This window comes from Labeo rohita, chromosome 10 (assembly GCF_022985175.1).
Source record: "Labeo rohita strain BAU-BD-2019 chromosome 10, IGBB_LRoh.1.0, whole genome shotgun sequence".
Taxonomy (NCBI): domain Eukaryota; kingdom Metazoa; phylum Chordata; class Actinopteri; order Cypriniformes; family Cyprinidae; genus Labeo; species Labeo rohita.
Window position 1 is genome coordinate 12,119,401 of NC_066878.1, and position 20,284 is coordinate 12,139,684.

At 33.5% G+C, this 20,284-nt stretch overlaps 1 protein-coding gene across 6 annotated transcripts in view; it reads left to right on the forward strand.

Moving 5' to 3' along the window:
* The window catches only part of cadm2a (cell adhesion molecule 2a), a 572,131-nt gene that overhangs the window by 506,582 nt on the left and 45,265 nt on the right, over positions 1–20,284 (forward strand). For all 6 annotated transcript variants that reach the window (XM_051121608.1, XM_051121609.1, XM_051121604.1 and 3 more), the window contains one exon: positions 15,264–15,416. In XM_051121608.1, coding sequence (XP_050977565.1) covers positions 15,264–15,416 — 153 coding nt within the window. The remainder of the gene's footprint in view (positions 1–15,263; positions 15,417–20,284) is intronic.

Here is a 20,284-nt window from a genome sequence, read left to right on the forward strand (position 1 = left end):
CGGACAAAATATCTTTTTTTGTGTTCCACAGAGGAAAGTACAACGGCATTTTAGTGTCAAGTTTAAAAAAAAAAATCTAAAATTACAAGAATAAAGTCAAAATGTTTTGAGAATAAAGTCAAAATGTGCTAAGAATAAAGTCGAGGTGTTTTGAGAATAAAGTCAGAATGTTTCAAGAATAAAGCTGAAATTTCGAGAATAAAGTCAAGATGTTTCAAGAGTAAAGTTGAAATGTTCTGAGAATAAAGTCGAGGTGTTTTGAGAATAAAGTCAGCATGTTTCAAGAATAAAGTCAAAATTACGAGAATAAAGTCACAATTTTTTGATAATAAAGTCGAAATTACGAGAATAAAGTCTTAAGAAGTTGCCATGCCACCGAAACTTATTTGATTATTAGCAGAATCATGCCATGTGTTATACTCACAGGGACATTATGCTTGGAAATAATATTTCACATCTTCGATTGCATTCATTAAGACCTATTTGTAGTGTACCAGCCACCCAATAATAGCAATAAGCTTTGTGCTTTCTGTACTTTTAATAGGCTATAAAACAAAATGTAGCTTACAATAGTATGTTTTTCACATTCTTTAATGTGGCGGGACAGATCGCTGTATTTGTGTGAATCAGTCGTCTTTTCGATTACAATGAGACATTTGTTTAATTAAATTATACTGTATCTTTGTGAAAATTCCACCACCTTCTCCTCAAAAATGTCTGTGGCATCCAACTTTTCATTCCTCACATGTACTTAATTTAAAAACAACAATAACATGTTTTGAAAATTAAAGTGGACTCCAAATCGTTAACATAAGTTATATTGTTGTCATTTCTGAGGTATATAAGTGAGTATTCACAAGCTTTTTTATCCACGGTAGGCTACATAATTGGAAATAATATTTAACGTCTTCCATTCATTATTTGTAACGTGCCAGCCACCTAGAAATCACAATAATTTTGTGTTTTGTTGCATTTAATATAACACCACTCAGCTTTCAAATTCTGTCAGTTTTATCACAAAATGCAAATTATAAATGTGTTTTTAGCACAATAAAAATGTAAAGGAACATCAAAAGGAATGAAAAAAAAGTATAGTCTAATTTAATGAAACAAATGTCTCAATGCAGTCAGAAAGATGACTGATTCGCATGCCGCTTAAACTGAGGTAAATACGTCACATTACAGAACATGAAAAACACATTATTGTAACAGATATATTGTTTGTATTTCACTATAAAACTGACAGATTTTGAAATCTGAGACTTTAGAATATCTCCCGGTGCTCCCAGTCTGGGCCATTTGCATGTGCAATAGGTTAGCATATACTCTCAAAATATTATTGCTACAAGTTAATTCTCATAATTTTTACTTTTTTCTCCAAATATTTTGACTTTTTTATTCTCGAAATATTTCAACTTTATTCTCAAAATATAGTGACTTTATTCTCAACATATTACAACTTTAATCTCGTAATCTTCAGTTTTTTTACTGTGGCACTAAAGCGTTGTAGGAAAGAAGGTTATACATGTTTGAAATTATATGAGCGTGAATAAATGATGACAGAATTTTCATTTCTGCGGAGGTGTACTATCTTTGGAATATTTCTTTTTTTCTGTCTTTTTTATCTCTTGACCGTTTTTATATTGTATTTTCATAGTTTTAGTGTTTTTCCATAAGCTTTCCATTGATGTATGGTTTGTTAAGATATTTGGCAACTATTTGAAAATCTGGAATCTGAAGGTACGAAAAGATCTAAATACTGAGAAAATCGCCTTGAAAGTTATACAAATGAAGTTTTGTGGTCCAGGGTCGTATATGTCAAAGTTTACTTTATTTTGCTATCCTCACTTGTCCTGCACCCACTAGTAAAAAATATCAAAATTATATCTGGTGTCTGAATAATTTTTGGTTTGACTGTATATACTATATGTGAAATTGACTAAAGTCATGTGATACAGTAGAAATCTTCAAAATATACAAAAATAATGTACAGAAATTACTAATATCTAGAAAAATATCATAAACCTCTGTTATGTGTGGCTCTAACTTAATCAAAGGTTCATTCAATTCAGATTTTATTTAAAAATCTCATGCGTCACAGTGCTTGTGAACGTGCATCGAAGACTGACACGGAAGAGAAGAAATTGTTAAATAAAGTCATTGTTTTTTTGTTTTCATTGCGCATAAAAGTATTGTCGAACCACTGATTTCACATGGACTATTTTTACGATGTCCTGACTATCCTTTTGCGCCTTAAACGTGTCGTTTGCGTTGCTGTCTATGCAGGGTCAGAAAGCTCTCGGGTTTCTTCAAAAATATCTTAATTTATGTTCCGAAGATGAACGAAGGTCTTACCCCAGATAGCACACGTACGTCTGCAAGATGTCTGTTAAAGATCTCTTGATCTGGAAAGCATCTGCTGTGTACAAACATCTGGCAGACGTCGGTAAGATGTTAGTTTTACATACATTCTAAATCTTAAAGACATCTAACAGACGTCTATTTGACATCTAATTGGAAACATCTAATAGATGTATTGCAGATGAGCAAACTACATAAAAAATACATCTTGAAGATGTAAATGCAGATGTCAAATAGACGTGTGCTATCAGGGACGGGTTTGGAATGACATAAGGGTGAATTAATAACAGAATTTTCATTTGTGGGTGAACTATTCCTTTCATGATGTGTATCTAAAAACCCTGTCAACATACTTTTTCATCTATAATTTCACGATTAAGACTGGTAGTACAACAACACTGTTGTCACACCAATGTACGATTTAATCCACAGCTTAACTCTCAGGTGTGGAAAATGAGAGGCTCATCTGACAGAAAATAACACTTACAGATTGTCCCGCGTAATCCGTGCGATCTCCGGCGGGCAGAAGTCTATTAATAAGAGTTCAACTTTTCACCTCGTTCTCATGTTCAGGATGCATTACATGCGAGCGGAGTTTCAGCTAGCCCGTCTGTGTGGCTAACTAAGCATGCCCAGCGGGGAAAGACGAGCGCAGTTAATTCGGGATCACACTTCAACAGCGCCGAGGCACTGCAACTAAACATCAAACACGTTATTTAAACCTCACTCAGACAGAAAAGCGCAGCGGCCTGAAAAACTGAGTATCACTTTGGGCTCCTCTCATATATGAAATGTGATTTTAAAAGCAAACTCTCTGAAGTCTCACAACTTGCGGAGCATGTCGTATTCCGGTCCCTTTCGCGCCCAATCCTCCGTCTCTAGGGAAACGACAGCTCAAAACAGCCACCGAGACACAGGAGGAATATCTCCAGATCGTAATGGGCCAATGTACTGTCAGATTTTATGACCCAAGGCCAGTGTGGAGCGTAGCGCGGTGCTTGTCTTCCCAGGGCGATCCTGAAAGGCTCTAACAAAGCCCGCTCTTTGAATGACACCCAAATCCCAGTGTGACACCCCATCACTACAGCCAATGGTGCAGTAAATTCCCCTGCCAGCGTGACTCAACCTAGCAAGGTATCAGCCATAACACCTGCTGTCTTCCCTGGCCGCTGGATCCGCCGTCTCGGGCGCGTGTGTTTGAGGTCAGGCGTCTGTGCGTATGGAGCATGTGCTCTTTGATGGATAGTGCGTGTAACAACATTACCTCTCGGTTGTTTGGCAGGCGTGTTCGGCTGGGGAGATGTTCGCAGCGTCAGGCTGCTTCGGAGCAATCTGCGAAGCCCGCCACTTAATGCGTACGGAATACAAATCACCATTAAGCCATGCTAAGTGCTAGTTCAGCAATGCTAACATAATTTACCGCAACAATAATAGCCGCAATCTCCATTGCCCCGGGGGAAATTGATTTAATATAAACTATTAGCTGGTCATTTTCAAAGAGATGTGTTGGCACGGATTCAGAATGCAAGGTCGCACTTTGTAACAGGATATTACCCGTCGGCGTTTTGGAGCAGCTTGCTAACGGACATGAGCGTTTATGATACTGCCTGCGATGCTGTGAAGAACTCATTGGCCGCTCTTGTGTTTTTATATACTACCTATCAAAGGTTTGAACGCATTGGACTGAATATATGTTTTTTTGTAAGTTTAAAAACATTTTAATGTAAAGGAGATATTTCAAACCTTTACAGACCACTCAGACTCTCAGTCAAACCAGAGACCCCAGTTTAAATAAATAAATACTAGAACATTAAGCAAGCTAGCAAGGTTTTTTTGTATATAAAGAAAATACTGTCATTCTACTTAAAAATCTAATTTTTAATTCAATGTGTTACTGGACTTGTAATTAATCTAGGGCTGTCAAACGATTAGTCGTGATTAATCGCATACAAAATAAAAGTTTGAGTTTGCCTAATATATGCGTGTGTACGGTGTGTAATTATTATGTATATATAAATACACACAAATTAAGAGAAATATGCTATTTATGTACAAAATATTTGTATTTATATATGTAATATAAATGAGATAAATATTATAATAAATATATATATATACTTGTAAATATTTATTAAATATATACATGAATGTGGTTGGATTTATATATGCATAATAATTACACACAGTATACACACATATATTAGGCAAACCTTTTATTTTGTATGCGATTAATCGTTTGACAGCCCTAAATTAATCACTTTTTTTTACTACTTCTGAGCGCAAATTGTTTCTACACCAGATCTAGTGTAATAGCATAATAGCATAATAGATTATGTATGTTTAATATTAAATTTATAAATGTTTAATATTATTAATTATATATATTATTAATAATAAATTATATTTTATGTATATATATATATATATATATATATTTATATATTTCTACTTAAAACCATAAAAAATAACAACGCATATAATTATAAATAATGTAAAATATAACATAAATAATATTTATTTATTTATTTATTTTATATATTTTATTTTTTATTGACGCATTCAAGGATCCTGTTTTTTTTTTTGTTTTTTTTTTTTTTTTTTTTTTTGCGAACAGTGATTATCTTTTTTTGTGGGCGGAGCTTATCTGGTTGCAGAAAATGACGGTTTTCAAGTAGCAGTTTATGGAGCCATGTAGTAAAATAATAAAAAAGGTAAATTTGAGTTTAGATTTTAAAATTCTGACTTTATTCTCACAATTCCAAGATTAAATCTCACATTTCTGATAAGAATAAACAACTCATAATTTTTTTCTTTTCCACTCGGCTCTGTTTTTTTCCCCTGAGTGTTGAGAGTGATTGACATTGTTGAGTTAAATAGAGTCCAAACTGGAAGACATAAACTTGCATTTGCTAGTTTATCAGAATTGTAAAAAAGTCAGAATTGTGACAAACAGAATATGTGAATATTATGTACACATGTTGTTTAAATCTAATTTATGCTTTAAAAGTAAAGTAATCATAGCAGTTTTCGTCCATAGTCTGTCCATTTAAATATCTGCATTTAACTTCAAATGGCATCTTTGACAACAGTAATTCTGGCATCAAAATTGATTTATTTTTTTTTTTTTATGGTCTATATATTATTTAAATATATAATTAAAAAATAATAAAAACTTAGGACCTCAAATGTAAAAATTAAGTTTTACTTATTTTTGGTTTGACTTTTGATTTGACTGACTAGGTGGGTCCAAACTTTTGACTGGTTGTGTAGATTGTTAATATAGATTTCTTCTCCAAAAAGACTGAGGCGTTACGAAGCAAAATCAATTTATCATCTTCCTGTTGTTTTGAGCAAACCACACAATGTTGTCCACTAACTTGTCGTGTATAGTCTGTCATCCAGACATAAAAGGTAAGAAAAGAAAATGGGGAGGTGGAATGACAGACCACAAGAGAGAGGAATGAGAGAGAGAAAGACAGAGAGAAAGAAGCAAGAAGGGGGCAATAGTTGTATTTTGTTGTTTGGACTGGCAGCCTCATAAAAACTGAGTCGCTCTGAAGCCTGGTGCTTCTCCCTGTGGAGGTGCTGCTGAGATGTCAGTTAGAGTTACTGAGATGTGACGGCCTTGGGAAGAGTCCCGTCAGATGAGATTTAGAAGCTGGGCTGACCAGGGAGAGCTGGGAAGGTTAGTGTAGTGAATTTATTTTGAGAAGGGCACTGGGAGACATGGAAATGATGGCGAGATATTTATTTTTCTTCTGCTCCCATTGATAATACTAATGAATTAAAGCATAGTGCATTGTATCATACTGTCCATATGTATATGTAGAGAAAAATGATAAATGATCCAGTGTTGCATATCTGTAAGTGGTGAAAGTATGTGAATCTTTGCTTTCAGTTTCTGCTGTGACCCTCTTTGCAGCAACAACTGCAGCTAAACGTTTCTTGTAACTACTGATCAATCCTGCACAACAACGTAGGAGTTTATAGCCCATTCCTGCGTACAGAACTGCTTTAGTGCTCTGATGTAGCTGGGTTTCCTCCTATGAACTGCTTGCTTCAGGTCCTTTCACATTTTAAGGTCTGGACTCTGACTTAGCCATTCCAAAACATTAACGTTGTTCTTCTTTAACCATTCTTTGGTCAAATGGCTTGTATGTTTGGGGTTGTTGACTTGCTTTGTGATCCAGTTTCTCTTGAGGTTCAGTTCTTGGATAGATGTCCTGACATTTTCCTTTAGTTTTTCCTGGCATAATTCAGAATTCATTGTTCCATCAGTGATGGCAAGCCATCTTGGCTCAGATGCAGCAAAACAGGCCCAAACCATGATACTACAACCACTATGTTTCACAGATGGTATAAGGTTCTTATGCCGAAATGCAGTGTTTTCCTTTCTCCAAACAAAGCGCTTCTTATTTAAACCAAAAAGTTGATAAGCTGAAAGATGAGAGATCGAAAAACAAGTTAAAATGGCATGCTTGCGATTGCGTTTTTACCTCACATTGTCTTTTGTTCACACTATCAGGTAAGTTTAGGTGTAGTGCAGATGGTACACTATTTTAAAATGTCATGGAGCATTAGAGTTATAGCGCCACTGAACAGACATTTCAAGTCAGAACTGTGGTGACACATACAAAGCCAATGCCACATTAAACATACATTCACACGCTATTTTAGTGCCACTCAGTGGACATTTCTGTTGGAAACTGCAGTGTTATGTACTTAATGGTACATATCACATCTTTGAATGACACCAGGGGTGTAAACTTTTGAACAGTATGAGGATATTTCCTTCTGAAACATCAGTGAGCGTTTGGACCATCTGTAATAGTTGCATATGAGTCTCTCAGATGTCCTCAGTGTGAAAAGATGGATCTTAAAATCACACAGTCATTGTTTGAAAGGGTTCAAATACACAAAAATGCTTTTTTGGGGGGGAATTTATGAGACCTAAAGGATTTTTCTGAAGAACAGCAGGCATTTTAACTGTTCAGGACAAACAAGGGACTCATCAAAAAAAGCAGCTGTGGATCAATCAGATAACAACACAGTATTAAGAATCAGTGTAAATGAGGTAATTTAATAAATTCAACTAGTATTTTCTCTTGTGGACTATATGTCATATAGTATATGTGAAATATCTTATTCAAGTCAGTAATAAATATTCAAATAAATTGCATTGTATGATTTCTCTTATTTTGGTGAAATAATTAACATTATTAGATTCTGCAAGGTGTATGTAAACTTTTGACCTCAACTGTACATTATGGTGTCATAGTAATTAATAATTGTACTTAAAAAGGTATGTAAGTACTAATTGAGATTTGGGGGAAAAAGGAATGAAAAAAGATATATATTTATAAATGTATATAGTTTTCAATCTCATGTGCCACATTTCTGTAATTTTATTCAGTGTTCAGTGAGTGTTTCATTCGTTTAATTAATCACACATACATTTGGTTAATTGGATTAAGTTTAAGAAACACTGTGGTTGAAGTGTAATCAATTAAAAAATAAAATAAAATAAAAACTGCAATATGGAGCTCAAATAATGAATTAAAAATGTGTTAATTTTAAATTAAAAAATTAAAGGAGAAGTCCACTTCCAAAACAAAGATTCACATATAATGTACTCACCCCCTTGTCATCCAAGATGTTCATGTCTTTCTTTTTTCAGTCGTAAAGAAATTATGTTTTTTTAGGAAACATTTCAGCATTTTTCTCCATATAATGGACTGATATGGTGCCCCGATTTTGAACTTCCGTAAGGCAGTTTAAATGCGGCTTCAAATGATCCCAAATGCAGTTGTGAACAATTCCGGTTCATGACAGTTAGGTCGAAAAACTCATGTTCTCCCTCAAATTCAAAATTGTCCTATATCACTGTTTTACCTTTTTTGTTAAGGGTGTTTGATCTTATTTGCATGTTCACTTTGCAAAGACTGGGTCGGTACTTCTGCAGCGATGTAGGATGATTTTGAAATGATTTTTGGAGTTGGAGAAAAATGCTAAAATGTTTTCCTCAAAAAACAATTTCTTTACGACTGAAGAAAGAAAGACACGAACATCTTGGATGACAAGGGGGTGAGTACATTATATGTGAATCTTTGATTTGGAAGTGGACTTCTCTTTTAAGCTTCTTAAGACTCTTAAGACCCTGCAAAAATTGTTTTTAAGACCCTCACAAAAGCCTTAGTATAAAATTAGGGATTTACTGCACAATATGTTATGTATACTGTTCATAGCAGATTATTTCTCATAAAAACATTTCACAAAAAATGACAGTGCAGGTAATGCTAAGCTTGTTGCTGTGGAAGGCCTGAGATTTCGTATGAGGAACTTGTCACTGAGAAAATGTTAGAGGCTTCATCGTCCATCTGACTTCCCATTTCCTCCTGTAGTTAAATCTTGTGCGGTACAGGATGGATTTCCTCTGAAAGAAGCTTGATACAGTGAGATGTAATGAAAGAGCTCATTAGCGATTCTGAGGGTGGTACTTATTTATCAATCATGCTCTGATTTATGGTATAATAGAACATGATAATTAGATGGTTGTTCAATCACTGCTGAATGGATGGCACTATTTTTCTAACGAACATCATTTGTTAATGAGGGGAAAGAATGGGTGTAACTTTATGATAACGGCTTGTCAGACTCCATATAGACTCCGATCATTTTCTCTGTCATTATCGCACCCAGACAAAATTCCTCCACGTTTCTGGCACGTGAATCCGAACTGGGATATAATGCGGTTATCAGCGCCGGTTTTCTTTTTTTTTTTGTTCGAGTTGAAAAGGAATGACAAAAGCTTTAGCACCATTAAACAATCGATTTTAAGCTACCAGCTCCAATGAAGTGGAAATCAAGTAACAACGTGACTGTTATTTGTTTCTTAGAGTGTGTTTCTTAGCTTCCCGTCAGTTCTAGGGAAGAACGAAGGACCTTTCAGCTTTCTCTCCTGTGTGTTTGAACTGTGCAGTCTTTGATGAGAGGTTGTGCAGATGAGAAACGGGCTTGTTTGGTGTCTTCGTTACGCTATGAGAGTTTATTATCAATTATAAGAGACATTCTTCAACTTGTCTTACTTTACCCTGGCTCTAATGACCTTCCCCAGCAATTTGAGGAGCCGCGTCATTAATTAATGGCTTTGGTGTAACAAAATTAGCACTTTAGAGACTCGACAGGAAACTTCATCAAAGTGTGAAATCCACCGGAGAGCGATCTGACACCATTTCCCTGCCGGCATGTGAAGATCTGTGTCTTAATCAAAGGGCATCCGTGTTTTCTCTAATTTTTCGGAATCTTTGGTCAAAGCTTTTGTGTGTTAGCGCGATCATGTGTGTATAAGAGGCTTTTTGAAGATCAGAAGTGCTTCATGAATATTACAAGATCAACAGTGTCAATAAATGAAACAGATGTCTCCCTTGAGAGATCATAGATGCGTGTATATCGGCCGCTGTGCCAATATGGCATCGCTTGTGAGCGAAAACACATGTCATGTCTAATGCTGTCATTCTGGATGTGCCAAAACATGCATTCATTATATTCTGATAAATAAGCATCATTGCTGATTTAAGCTTGTTTTCAAGTATTGATTTGCTGAGCTGGGCTGCAGCATGCAAGTGCAGGTTAAAATGCCAGTGAACTTCTGCCTTCTTGTTTGGAAGGAAATTTGATGATGATGTTCACTAATTCCTGAAGTGTACAAAGCCGTCTTTCCATGTTTGCTGATTAGTTTGGATCTCAAGGAGTGATCTATTAAAAATGTAATATTTAATACAGAGTTCGAACCTGTTCGAACCTATTAATCTCCAGTGTAAAAAAGTAGAAAATTAGAATTAAATTTACTTTGGAGTGATAAACTACAAATATTACTATAGTATAGCATAGTATAGTATAGTATAGTATAGTATAGTATAGTATAGTATAGTGTAGTATGTTAATATATTATATAAGATGTGAAAAGAAAGTGTAAGAATATGTGAAAAAAGTAACAATTAATAAATAACAAAAAACGTAAAAACATTAAAAAAACTAAATAAAAAATATTAAATAAATGTGAAATATTTCATTTAAATAAATAAAGAAAACAAAAACTATAATATATTATGTTAATATATTTTAAAATATTATATAAGATCGTTTTCTAAAAACGAAAAGTGTGAAAAATGTAACAATTAATAACAAAAAATGTAAAAACATTAAAAAACTAACTAAATAAAAAAATATTAAATAAATGTGAAATATTTCATTTAAATAAAGAAAGAAAACAAAAATGTAAAAAAAATGAAATATTTGATATAAATAAATAAAGCAAAAAAATATTAAAATAAACAATACATCTAACAATATATTATAGTATAGTATACTACAGTATGTAAACATACTGTACAATATTATTTAAGATAAAAATGATAAGAACTCTATTTTTTAATAAAACCATTTTGGAATCTTAAAAAAGGTATGAAAAAAATGCAAAAAATAATAAATAAAAAAGTAATTAAATACATTTTAAATAAATAAAAATATTTGATTAAAGGAAATAAATAAAACCAAAATATAAAAATAAGTGTGATATTATATTATAAATATATATTTATTTTATAAAAAAAAAAATTGTAACAATTAATAAATAACAAAAAAATGTAACTAACTAAATAAGTAATTTAATACATTTTAAATAAAATATTACAAATAATGAATAAAATACGTAAAACAAAAATATCAAAATAAATAAACAATACATGTAACAGTAGAGTACGATAGTGAGTAGGGGGAAATGGAATAATGTAATGTAGAAACAAAATATTTGTCAAATAATATTTAACCTTTTTAGAATTTTAATTATTCTCAATACACTGAAAAATTACTTTAAAATTTACTTTTAAAACAATTATTAAAAATACTTACATAACAAATTGAATTAAACATGACAATATAAAAAACTTATATTAAATTATATTATATTTTTATATCACAAAATTATAGTGTGGGATTTAAAGCAATTTTTACTTGTTAAATTTCTAACAAATTGAATTAAACATTACATTTTTAAGTGGAAAGATTGAAATAATATTTTGTTGTACGTTTTTTTTCTGTTGTTGTTGTTTTTACAGTGTTTAAATTTAGTCTTTATATATCAAAATATATATTATATTATATTATATTATATTATATATGTATATTTCAGGGTCCATGGCATCTAAAAGTCAGAAAAACTGTGTCTCAAAGTACATCCTTCATCGCAGCTTTAGTCCGTTTCCGCTCTACAGAATGTGGACAGAATGTTTATTTGGCATTTTTAGAACTGACAGAAGTTACTGGCATTTCCCTGAAGCGTCTTAGTTCTGTTCAGCAGTCGGATTCAGGCTGTGGGATCGGGCTTAGGGCCCAAGAATAAGCAGCATAAGCTTCCAGATATTTGTGGAGTGAACAATGGTCATCTGACCATGTGTACAATTCAGAGTCTGTTCAATATGTATGTGTATGCCCAGCAAAGCCTTCGTTCCACTGAATACTTGTGATGCATTAGATTCAGTAGAGAGAGCATCTACGCCTCAACTCATGTAGAGCCAAATATCACAGACACTTCGGTTTGAATTCTGAAGAGAGTTTGTCTGCACGAGTGTGTGCGGCTTGGGTGTCTTTGAGTTTGTGTGCATGTGGGCTTGTTCCCGGGGCGATTTCCAAGCAGTGCTTCCTCATAAATAACAGTGAATGAGAAAATCATTTGGCTGTACAATAATAAAAAAATAAACAACTGTACCGAAGTATGAGATTTAATAGCATGTAAACAACTAGTTTTTTCACAAGTAACAATGTTCAACACTGACATCAGTGAATACAAGTCTAATTTGATTTGTTTAATGCTGTAAATGATTCAAGACAGTGATTTAGACTGACTGAAACCAGTAACGGATCTTTTTAAACTACTGATTAATAAAAGAACCAATTCATAAAAGCCTTTTCCATTTTTTTTCATCAGACTTTTTTCCTTTTTTTACAGTAATATTTTAAATAATGTTTCACAGTTTTACTGTCATTTTGTTAAAATAAATGTAGCATTGGTAATCATCAGAGACATTTTTCCCATTGGGTTTGTAAATCGGACTACAGCGGTCATTGTATGCTTTTGATTCACTGTTTATGAATCGGACAACATTGGTCATGTTGTATGTTTTTGATTTTAAAAAGAACTCATTTCTAAGAGTCATGTGTTTGTGAATTGGACTACAATGGTCATGTTGTATGTTTTTGATTCACTAAAGATCCCGTTTATAAGAGTCATGTGTTTGTGAATCGGACAACGGTGGTCATGTTGTTTGTTTTCGATTCACTAAAAAGAACTGGTTAATAAGAATCATGTGTTTGAGAATCGGATTACACTGGTCATGTGGTATGTTTTTGATTCACCAAAAACAGTCATTTATGAGAGTCATGTATTTGTGAATCGGACTACACTGGTCATGTTGTACATTTATGATTCACTAAAAAGAACCGGTTCATAAGAGTCATGTGTTTGTAAATCGGACAACGGTGGTCATGTTGTTTGTTTTGGATTCACTAAAAAGAACTGGTTAATAAGAATCATGTGTTTGTGAATCGGATTACACTGGTCATGTGGTATGTTTTTGATTCACCAAAAACAGTCATTTATGAGAGTCATGTGTTTGTGAATCAGACTACACTGGTCATGTTGTACATTTCTGATTCACTAAAAAGAACCGGTTCATAAGAGTCATGTGTTTGCGAAACAGAATACACTGTTCACATTGTCTGTTTCTGATTCACTAAAAAGAATCAGTTCATAAGAGTCATTTGTTTTTTAAACAGATTTTACTGGTCATGTTGTATCTTTTTGATTCACTAAAACGAACCAGTATATAATATTCATTTGTTCATAAAATGGAATAAAGGCATAGAAATAAATTACATTTCAAAATATATTAAAATAGACACTTTTTTCTGTTTTCTACAAATTTTTATAGTAGTTTAATAGTTTAAATAATATTTCAAAATATTACTGTGTTTTTACTGTAGTTTTGATTTAATAAATTCAGTACTGTTGAGCATCGGAGACTTCTTTTAAAAAACTGGAATATGGAAATAAAATACATAGGATTGAACTAAACTGGTGTTTTTGTTGTTTTTTTAATACATGCTGTAGTAAAAAGAAAAGAGTTCATAAGAGTCAAGTGTTTGTAAAACAGATTCTGCTGGTAATGTTGTATGTTTGAGACACTTAAAAATAATGGTTCGTTATAGTCATTTGTTCAAGAATTAGACGACACTAAAAATAACTGCACAGCTATGAAAGTTTGGCGTTTAATACCCATTTTTGGGTAGAAATAAAGATTGTGATGCATTTTATTTATTTAACCCAGAATTAGTCCCATCTGAATCAAAATTCATTTATAATGAACTTTTTTGCATAATCTGCCACACACCACTACCATGGAGGTCACATTATTTGAAATGCACTTCATTTGTAAAAGAAGACCGGAAGGCATTAAAAACAGCCTGTACCGTAAGTTCTTTTTTTCATTCCAGCGTTGGCCTGCCTCTCTTCCTGTAATGAACCTCATTATGTTCAATTACCTCAGAGATGCTACTGTCCAGAGGGAGCTGCACTCAGACCTCTGGGGAGACGCGTCTGAAAACACACGGTCGACACACAACATCAGTTAGGCTGTTTTATTACAGCTACGAAAGGCCTCGCTGAGGTGTGTAGGTGGGTTTGTGGGATGTTTGTTTGGAAACCCAGTGTGTGCCTGCGTGGTTCCACTTTACACTTCCTTTAGAGTAACTTTAACATAGTAATTGGTGTATAAAGCTCGATGTGGCTGAGAGCTTTAACCTGCTGTGAAAACATAATGAAAATCATCTCCGTAAAGCGAGTTTTACTTTAAAAGAGAACCTTGACTATATATAAAGAACTTTAAAAAAGCAACAGTTTTACAACCTACACTACTGTATTCAATTTAAAGTTTTTAGGTGGTATGACAAGGCTAACGGCTAAGGCATTGACCAACTTTTTATTAAGAGAGCTTTGAAAGGTCACACTGATGACTGACCATGAGGATGTGTTCTTTCTATTCTCCTGAGAAACAAAGATCCATAAAGCTCATCCGCGGTTGTTACAGAGCGTCAATGAGGCTCAAAATGTCTGTGTGAGTTTTATGGAAAGCAGAAGGTTAGAACTAGTGACCTTGTCTCCGTTGATTAAACTGTGCCGCCACATGGCGGATATCTTATGATCTGCCAGACTTTTTCCTAGTTATAGTCATTATCATTAAACAAAGCGTGTTAAAGATGCGGCCCGTCTTTGACGTTAGCCTTTGAGCTTTGCATTAGCACTTCGACCTTTCCATTAGCCCGGTGTGATGATGGCCACTAAAAGGTGTAATAACTAAAACCGTATCCTTAGGCCTGTTTTGCACAGAGGTCACAATCATAATAAGTTTGAACTTTACTTTTATTCATACTCGACTGGGTAAAGAACCTGCAAATGTCATAAATACCGAGTTTGTAAATGAGCTAGAGCATGTATGTTTCAAATCGATGAATGCTCATTCTGTACACTATTGACTGAAATGATGTTAGATTTGAATCTTGACTGATCCATATTCCATTTGCCCTCTGACTGAAAGCTATCATAAAATAATTTTTCCCTGTAGCAAAGAATTGATCTTCATGCTCAGCACAATAATCATGCACTAAAAATGTTCTCTTTTTAAAATTAATTTTTAGGTTACAATTGCTTGAAATTTTAATGCCATGTCTCGTTTGTTAGTCAGCATTCGTGCGTTAAAACTTTTTAGGACCGCCGCTCTTGAGTGTGGCACATGCTAATGAAGGTGTCATAATTAATGGTCCTCTTTTGATTGTTTGTTTTCCGGCAGCGCTGAGAGATAACCGGATTGAGCTGGTCCGAGCCACGTCGCAGGAGTTGACGATCAGCATCAGTGAGGTCACGCTGGCAGACGAGGGGATGTACACCTGCTCCCTCTTTACCATGCCTGTCAAAACAGCCAAGGCTTTCCTCACCGTCCTGGGTAAGACGTCGTTTAACACATGATGTGTGTACATCCTACATCAGCCAGCTGAAGCGTTTAGTTGTTTAGCCTCGACTTGTCACTGTCCAAAAAGACAGTTTTGTTCACAATAATCCTAAATTTGTTATCTTCAGAATTTAAAGAACGATATTTATTTAGAGCCAAAAAAGTAAATTTTTTTTCCAAAAGTTTGAAGTTTCAAAGTTTGGTTAAAAATACAGAAAAAACAGTAATGTTGTGAAATATTATTGCAATTTAAAACAGTGGTTTTATATATTAGCATACTTTAAAATGTAATTTATTCCTGTGATGCAACGCTGAATTTTCAGCATCATTACTCCAGTCTTCAGTGTCACGTGATCCTTCAGAAATCATTCTAATATGCTCATTTATTATCAATTTTGGAAACAATTGTTCTTTTAAATTTTTTTTTTGAAACCTGATATATTTACTTCGGGATTCTTTGATGAATAAAATGTTGAAAACCAGAGCATTTATTTAAAAAATAAATATTTTTTCTCTAACAATATACACTACGATTCAAAAGTTTGGGGTCAGTACATTTTTTTTTGTTTCTTTTTTTGAAAGAAATTAAATCTATTATTCACCAAAGGTGTGTTAAAGCGATAGGAAAGACTTATTGTGTTAGAAAAGAATGCTGTTCTTTTTAACATTTAATCATCAAAGAATCCTTAAAAAACAATCCCAGATTTCCCAAATATATTTAGCAGCACTGTTGCCAACATTGATAACTCTAATAATAAATCAGCATATTAGAACAATTTCTGAAGGATCGCTTAAGACTGGAGTAATGGCTGATGAAAATTCAGCTTTGCATCACAGGAATAAATTATATTTTAAAGTATATTAAAATAGAAACCATTATTTTATGTTGTAATAACATTAATGTTTTTTTCTGTATTTTTGATCAAATAAATGTAGCCTTGATAAGCAAAAAAAGACTTCTTTAAAAAAACATTACAAGTCTTACTGAGCCCAAACTTTTGTTGGCAATGTATATTATGAAACACTTTTTGTTTATACCATTTCTGAAGGATTAGTGACACTGAAGACTGGAGTAATGATGCTAAAAATTCAACTTAAATTGTGATAATATTTCATAATATGTAACCTTGGACCACAAAACCAGTCATAAGGGTCAATTTTTTAATTGAGATTCATACATAATTTGAAAAATGAATAAATAAGCTTTCCACTGATGTACAGTTTGTTAGGATAGGACAATATTTGGCCGAGATACAACTATTTGAAAATCAGGAATCCGAAGGTGCAAAAATTCAAAATATTGAGAAAGTTGGCCAAATGAAGTACTTAGCAATGCATATTACTAATCAAAAATTAACTTTTGATATATTTACGGTAGGAAATTGACAAAATATTGCCATGGAACATGATCTTTACTTAAAATCCTAATGAGTTTTGTCATAAAAGAAAATTTGATCATTTAGCCCCATACAATGTATTTTTACCTATTGCTATAAATATACCCGTGCTACTTATGACTGGTTTTGTGGTCCAGGGTCACATATTACTGTTTTTACTGTATTTCAGAACTTTTTTTTTTTTCCAAAAACATAACCATTTTTTAATCCCATTTTGAACAGTATTGTGTGGATGGAAGGATCCATTTATTGAAGGAGAAAAATATTGCTATATTGTTACTAAATGTGTACAACCAGTCTAAACTGGGTTACAATGAGACCTTTTGAAGGCAGCTACACTGAACCATTAACAAGTCTAAAGAAAATTGCAAAATTTGTCGATTCCAGAAAGTAGATAGATAATTAGAATTTTACCTCAGTGGGGGCGTTGCAAATCTAACTTTGGCCTGGATCAGGATTTAATTAAATGGATTCACCCGGTCGCCTTCAACAAAGACACAGATGATCACAGAACAGTGTTGAGAAATGACACAGAAAGAAGTTTAATTAGTTTCCTCTATCAACTTTTACTACTTTTGTCAATCAAAAGTCAAACAGACTTTCTATCAAGCCCCAAACATACCAGAGCTAATGTCAGCTGTGACAGCCCACAAACAGTGCTTAATGCCATATTTCTGCATTAATTAGGAGCCCAATTAGCTAGTCTCATTTTAATTAGTTGGCGTGCACCGTTAAAATCATTACAGTTGTACATTCTGTCAACAAGCCTGCATTGCAATAATGTTTTGCTCATTGTGAATACATGAATGGTTACAATTAATTTCCTGGTTGTAATTATTATCTTGAAATAATATGCAGTAATATACAGTACATAATGCTTATTTACTAATTAAACATTTTGTTACATATGTTGTTATGGATATTATGCATATGTTTGTCACATACATTTGAGGTCAAATGTTTACATACACCTTGTAGAATCTGCAAAATGTCAATTATTTTACCAAAATAAGAGGGATCATACAAAATGCATGTTAGTTTTTATTTAGTACTAACCTGAATAAGATATTTCACATAAAAAATGTTTACATACAGCCCACAAGATAAAATAATAGTTGAATTTATAAAAATGACCCTGTTCTAAAGTTTACATATGCTTGATTCTTAATACTGTGTTGTTACCTGAATGATCCACAGCTGTGTTTTTGTTTAGTGATAGTTGCTCATGAGTCCCTTGTTTGTCCTGAACAGTTAAACTGTCCGCTGTTCTTCAGAAAAATCTTTCAGGTCCCACAAATTCTTTGGTTTTTCAGCAGTTTTGTGTATTTGAACCATTTCCAACAATGACTGTATGATTTTGAGATCCTTCTTTTCACACTGAGGACAACTAAGGGACTCATATGTAACTATTACAGAAGGTTCAAATGTTCACAGATGCGTCAGAACGAAAAACGATGCATTAAGAGGCGAGGATGTAAACTTTTGAACAGAGTGATTGTGATGTGTACATTTTTCTTATTTTGCATATATATTTCATTTAGTGCTGCCCTTCAGAAGCTACGAAAGATACGTACATGTTTACCAGAAGACAAAAGAAGTTACATTTACCAAATTTAAAAAGTTTTCACCCCCGGCTCTTAATGCATTGTATTTCCTTCTGAAGCAGCGTTTGAACCTTCTGTAATAGTTGCATATGAGTCCCTCAGTTGTCCTCAGTGTGAAAAGACGGATCTCAAAATCAAACAGTCATTGTTGATCCCTCTTATTTTGGTAAAATAATTAAAATTTTGAAGATTCTGCAAGGTGTGTGTAAACTTTTGAACTCAACTGTATATAATGGATAAGTATAACATTTTTCTGAAACAAAATTCTTTGCTGAATCTTGATCCAGTAACATGTCGATCAAGCTCTAAATTGCAGATTTAGACTGTTAGACTGTGCTAGTCTGCCATACTTTACATGTGACTGGACATCACCGCTCCACCCAAATCGACTCTTTAACCATCAAAAGTGTGCTGGACTAGACTAAACATCAATTACAACACTGTTCTCCATCATTTGGAGAATTACAGCTGCCACGATCAATTGAAAATGTGCACAAACATTGAAATATGACACACCAAAATGGTGCGAGAAAATTCGACCCTGAGTGGGTTTGTATAAAACGTTTGCATATTAAATACTACAAAATAAATCAATCAGAAGCCTGGCATCAGGTTTTTCGTCATCTTGAGACAATATTGAGAAACGGCACATCGTCCAATGGAGGTTACAGGCCACGCTGCTGTGGAATGACTGATGTATTTACTTTGTTGCTTTTTAATGCATAGTACATTGTGGTTGTTTTTGCTCTGATTTATTTCTTAGGAATGTGATTAAGGCCTCTTACTCAGGGGAGCAATAAGGCCTGTGAACTGAATGCCAAACGTCTGATCTCATCTTCAATCAAAGCAAACCCAATATCTAATTTTCCTGACTAATGTTCCCTATTGATTTTTCTTTGTCTCAGCGTGCAACCTCAGAGAGGAAGCTCCTGACACAGTAATGTATTTGTGGACCACAGAATTTCCTGTGTGCTTCAAAATATTTCATAAGATTGAAATGCTGATTGCTTTGGAAACATTTGAGGTTCACTGTCTTGTTGATGTTAGTAGGATATGTTATGACCACTACTTTAAATCAAGTCAAATGAATCGTATGTTATAATTTGGGTTTTCATATGTACATAAACCATTAATTAAATAGACTGGAGAGGGAATGTAGCAACAAGTATTGTATGAGCCTTATAACAGATTGACAACTCAATTGCAAATGGATTGCTGTGGATTGTAGGCCAGTGACAGACTGATATTTAATTATTATATTATATAATATTTAATTATTCTGTTTTAGCAACTGACACATTCAAGGCCCAGAAAGGTAGTAAGGACATTGCTAAAATAGTCCATGTGGAAACAATGGTTCAACCATAATTTTATGAAGCTACAAGAATACTTTTTGCGCACAAAGAAAAAAAAAATAAAGACTTTATTCAACAATTTCTTTTATTCCATATCTTCGACTCCTGTTCATGAGAGCACCACAAATGTGGTAGTTTCGTTGCTGTCTATGCAGGGTTAGAAAGCTCTCAAATTTCATCAAAAATGTCTTAATTTGGGTTCTGAAGATGAACAAAGGTCTTGCGGGTTTGGAAAGACATGAGGTTGAGTTATTATTGACAGAATTTCCATTTTTGGGTGAACTATCCCTTTAAATTGAATAAACAGTGACACTAAAGACTTTAGTTGTGTATATGTGATTAATTGCATTTAATTTGATTTAATTTGATGAGCATATGTAATTAATATGATTTAAAAGCTAAAATTGATTGACAGCCCTAGTTTTTAGCTCTATTTTATTGAAGATACTCTACTGTTTTTAAACTCTATAATACCATGATCAAATAACCACTGAATAAAGGGTCTA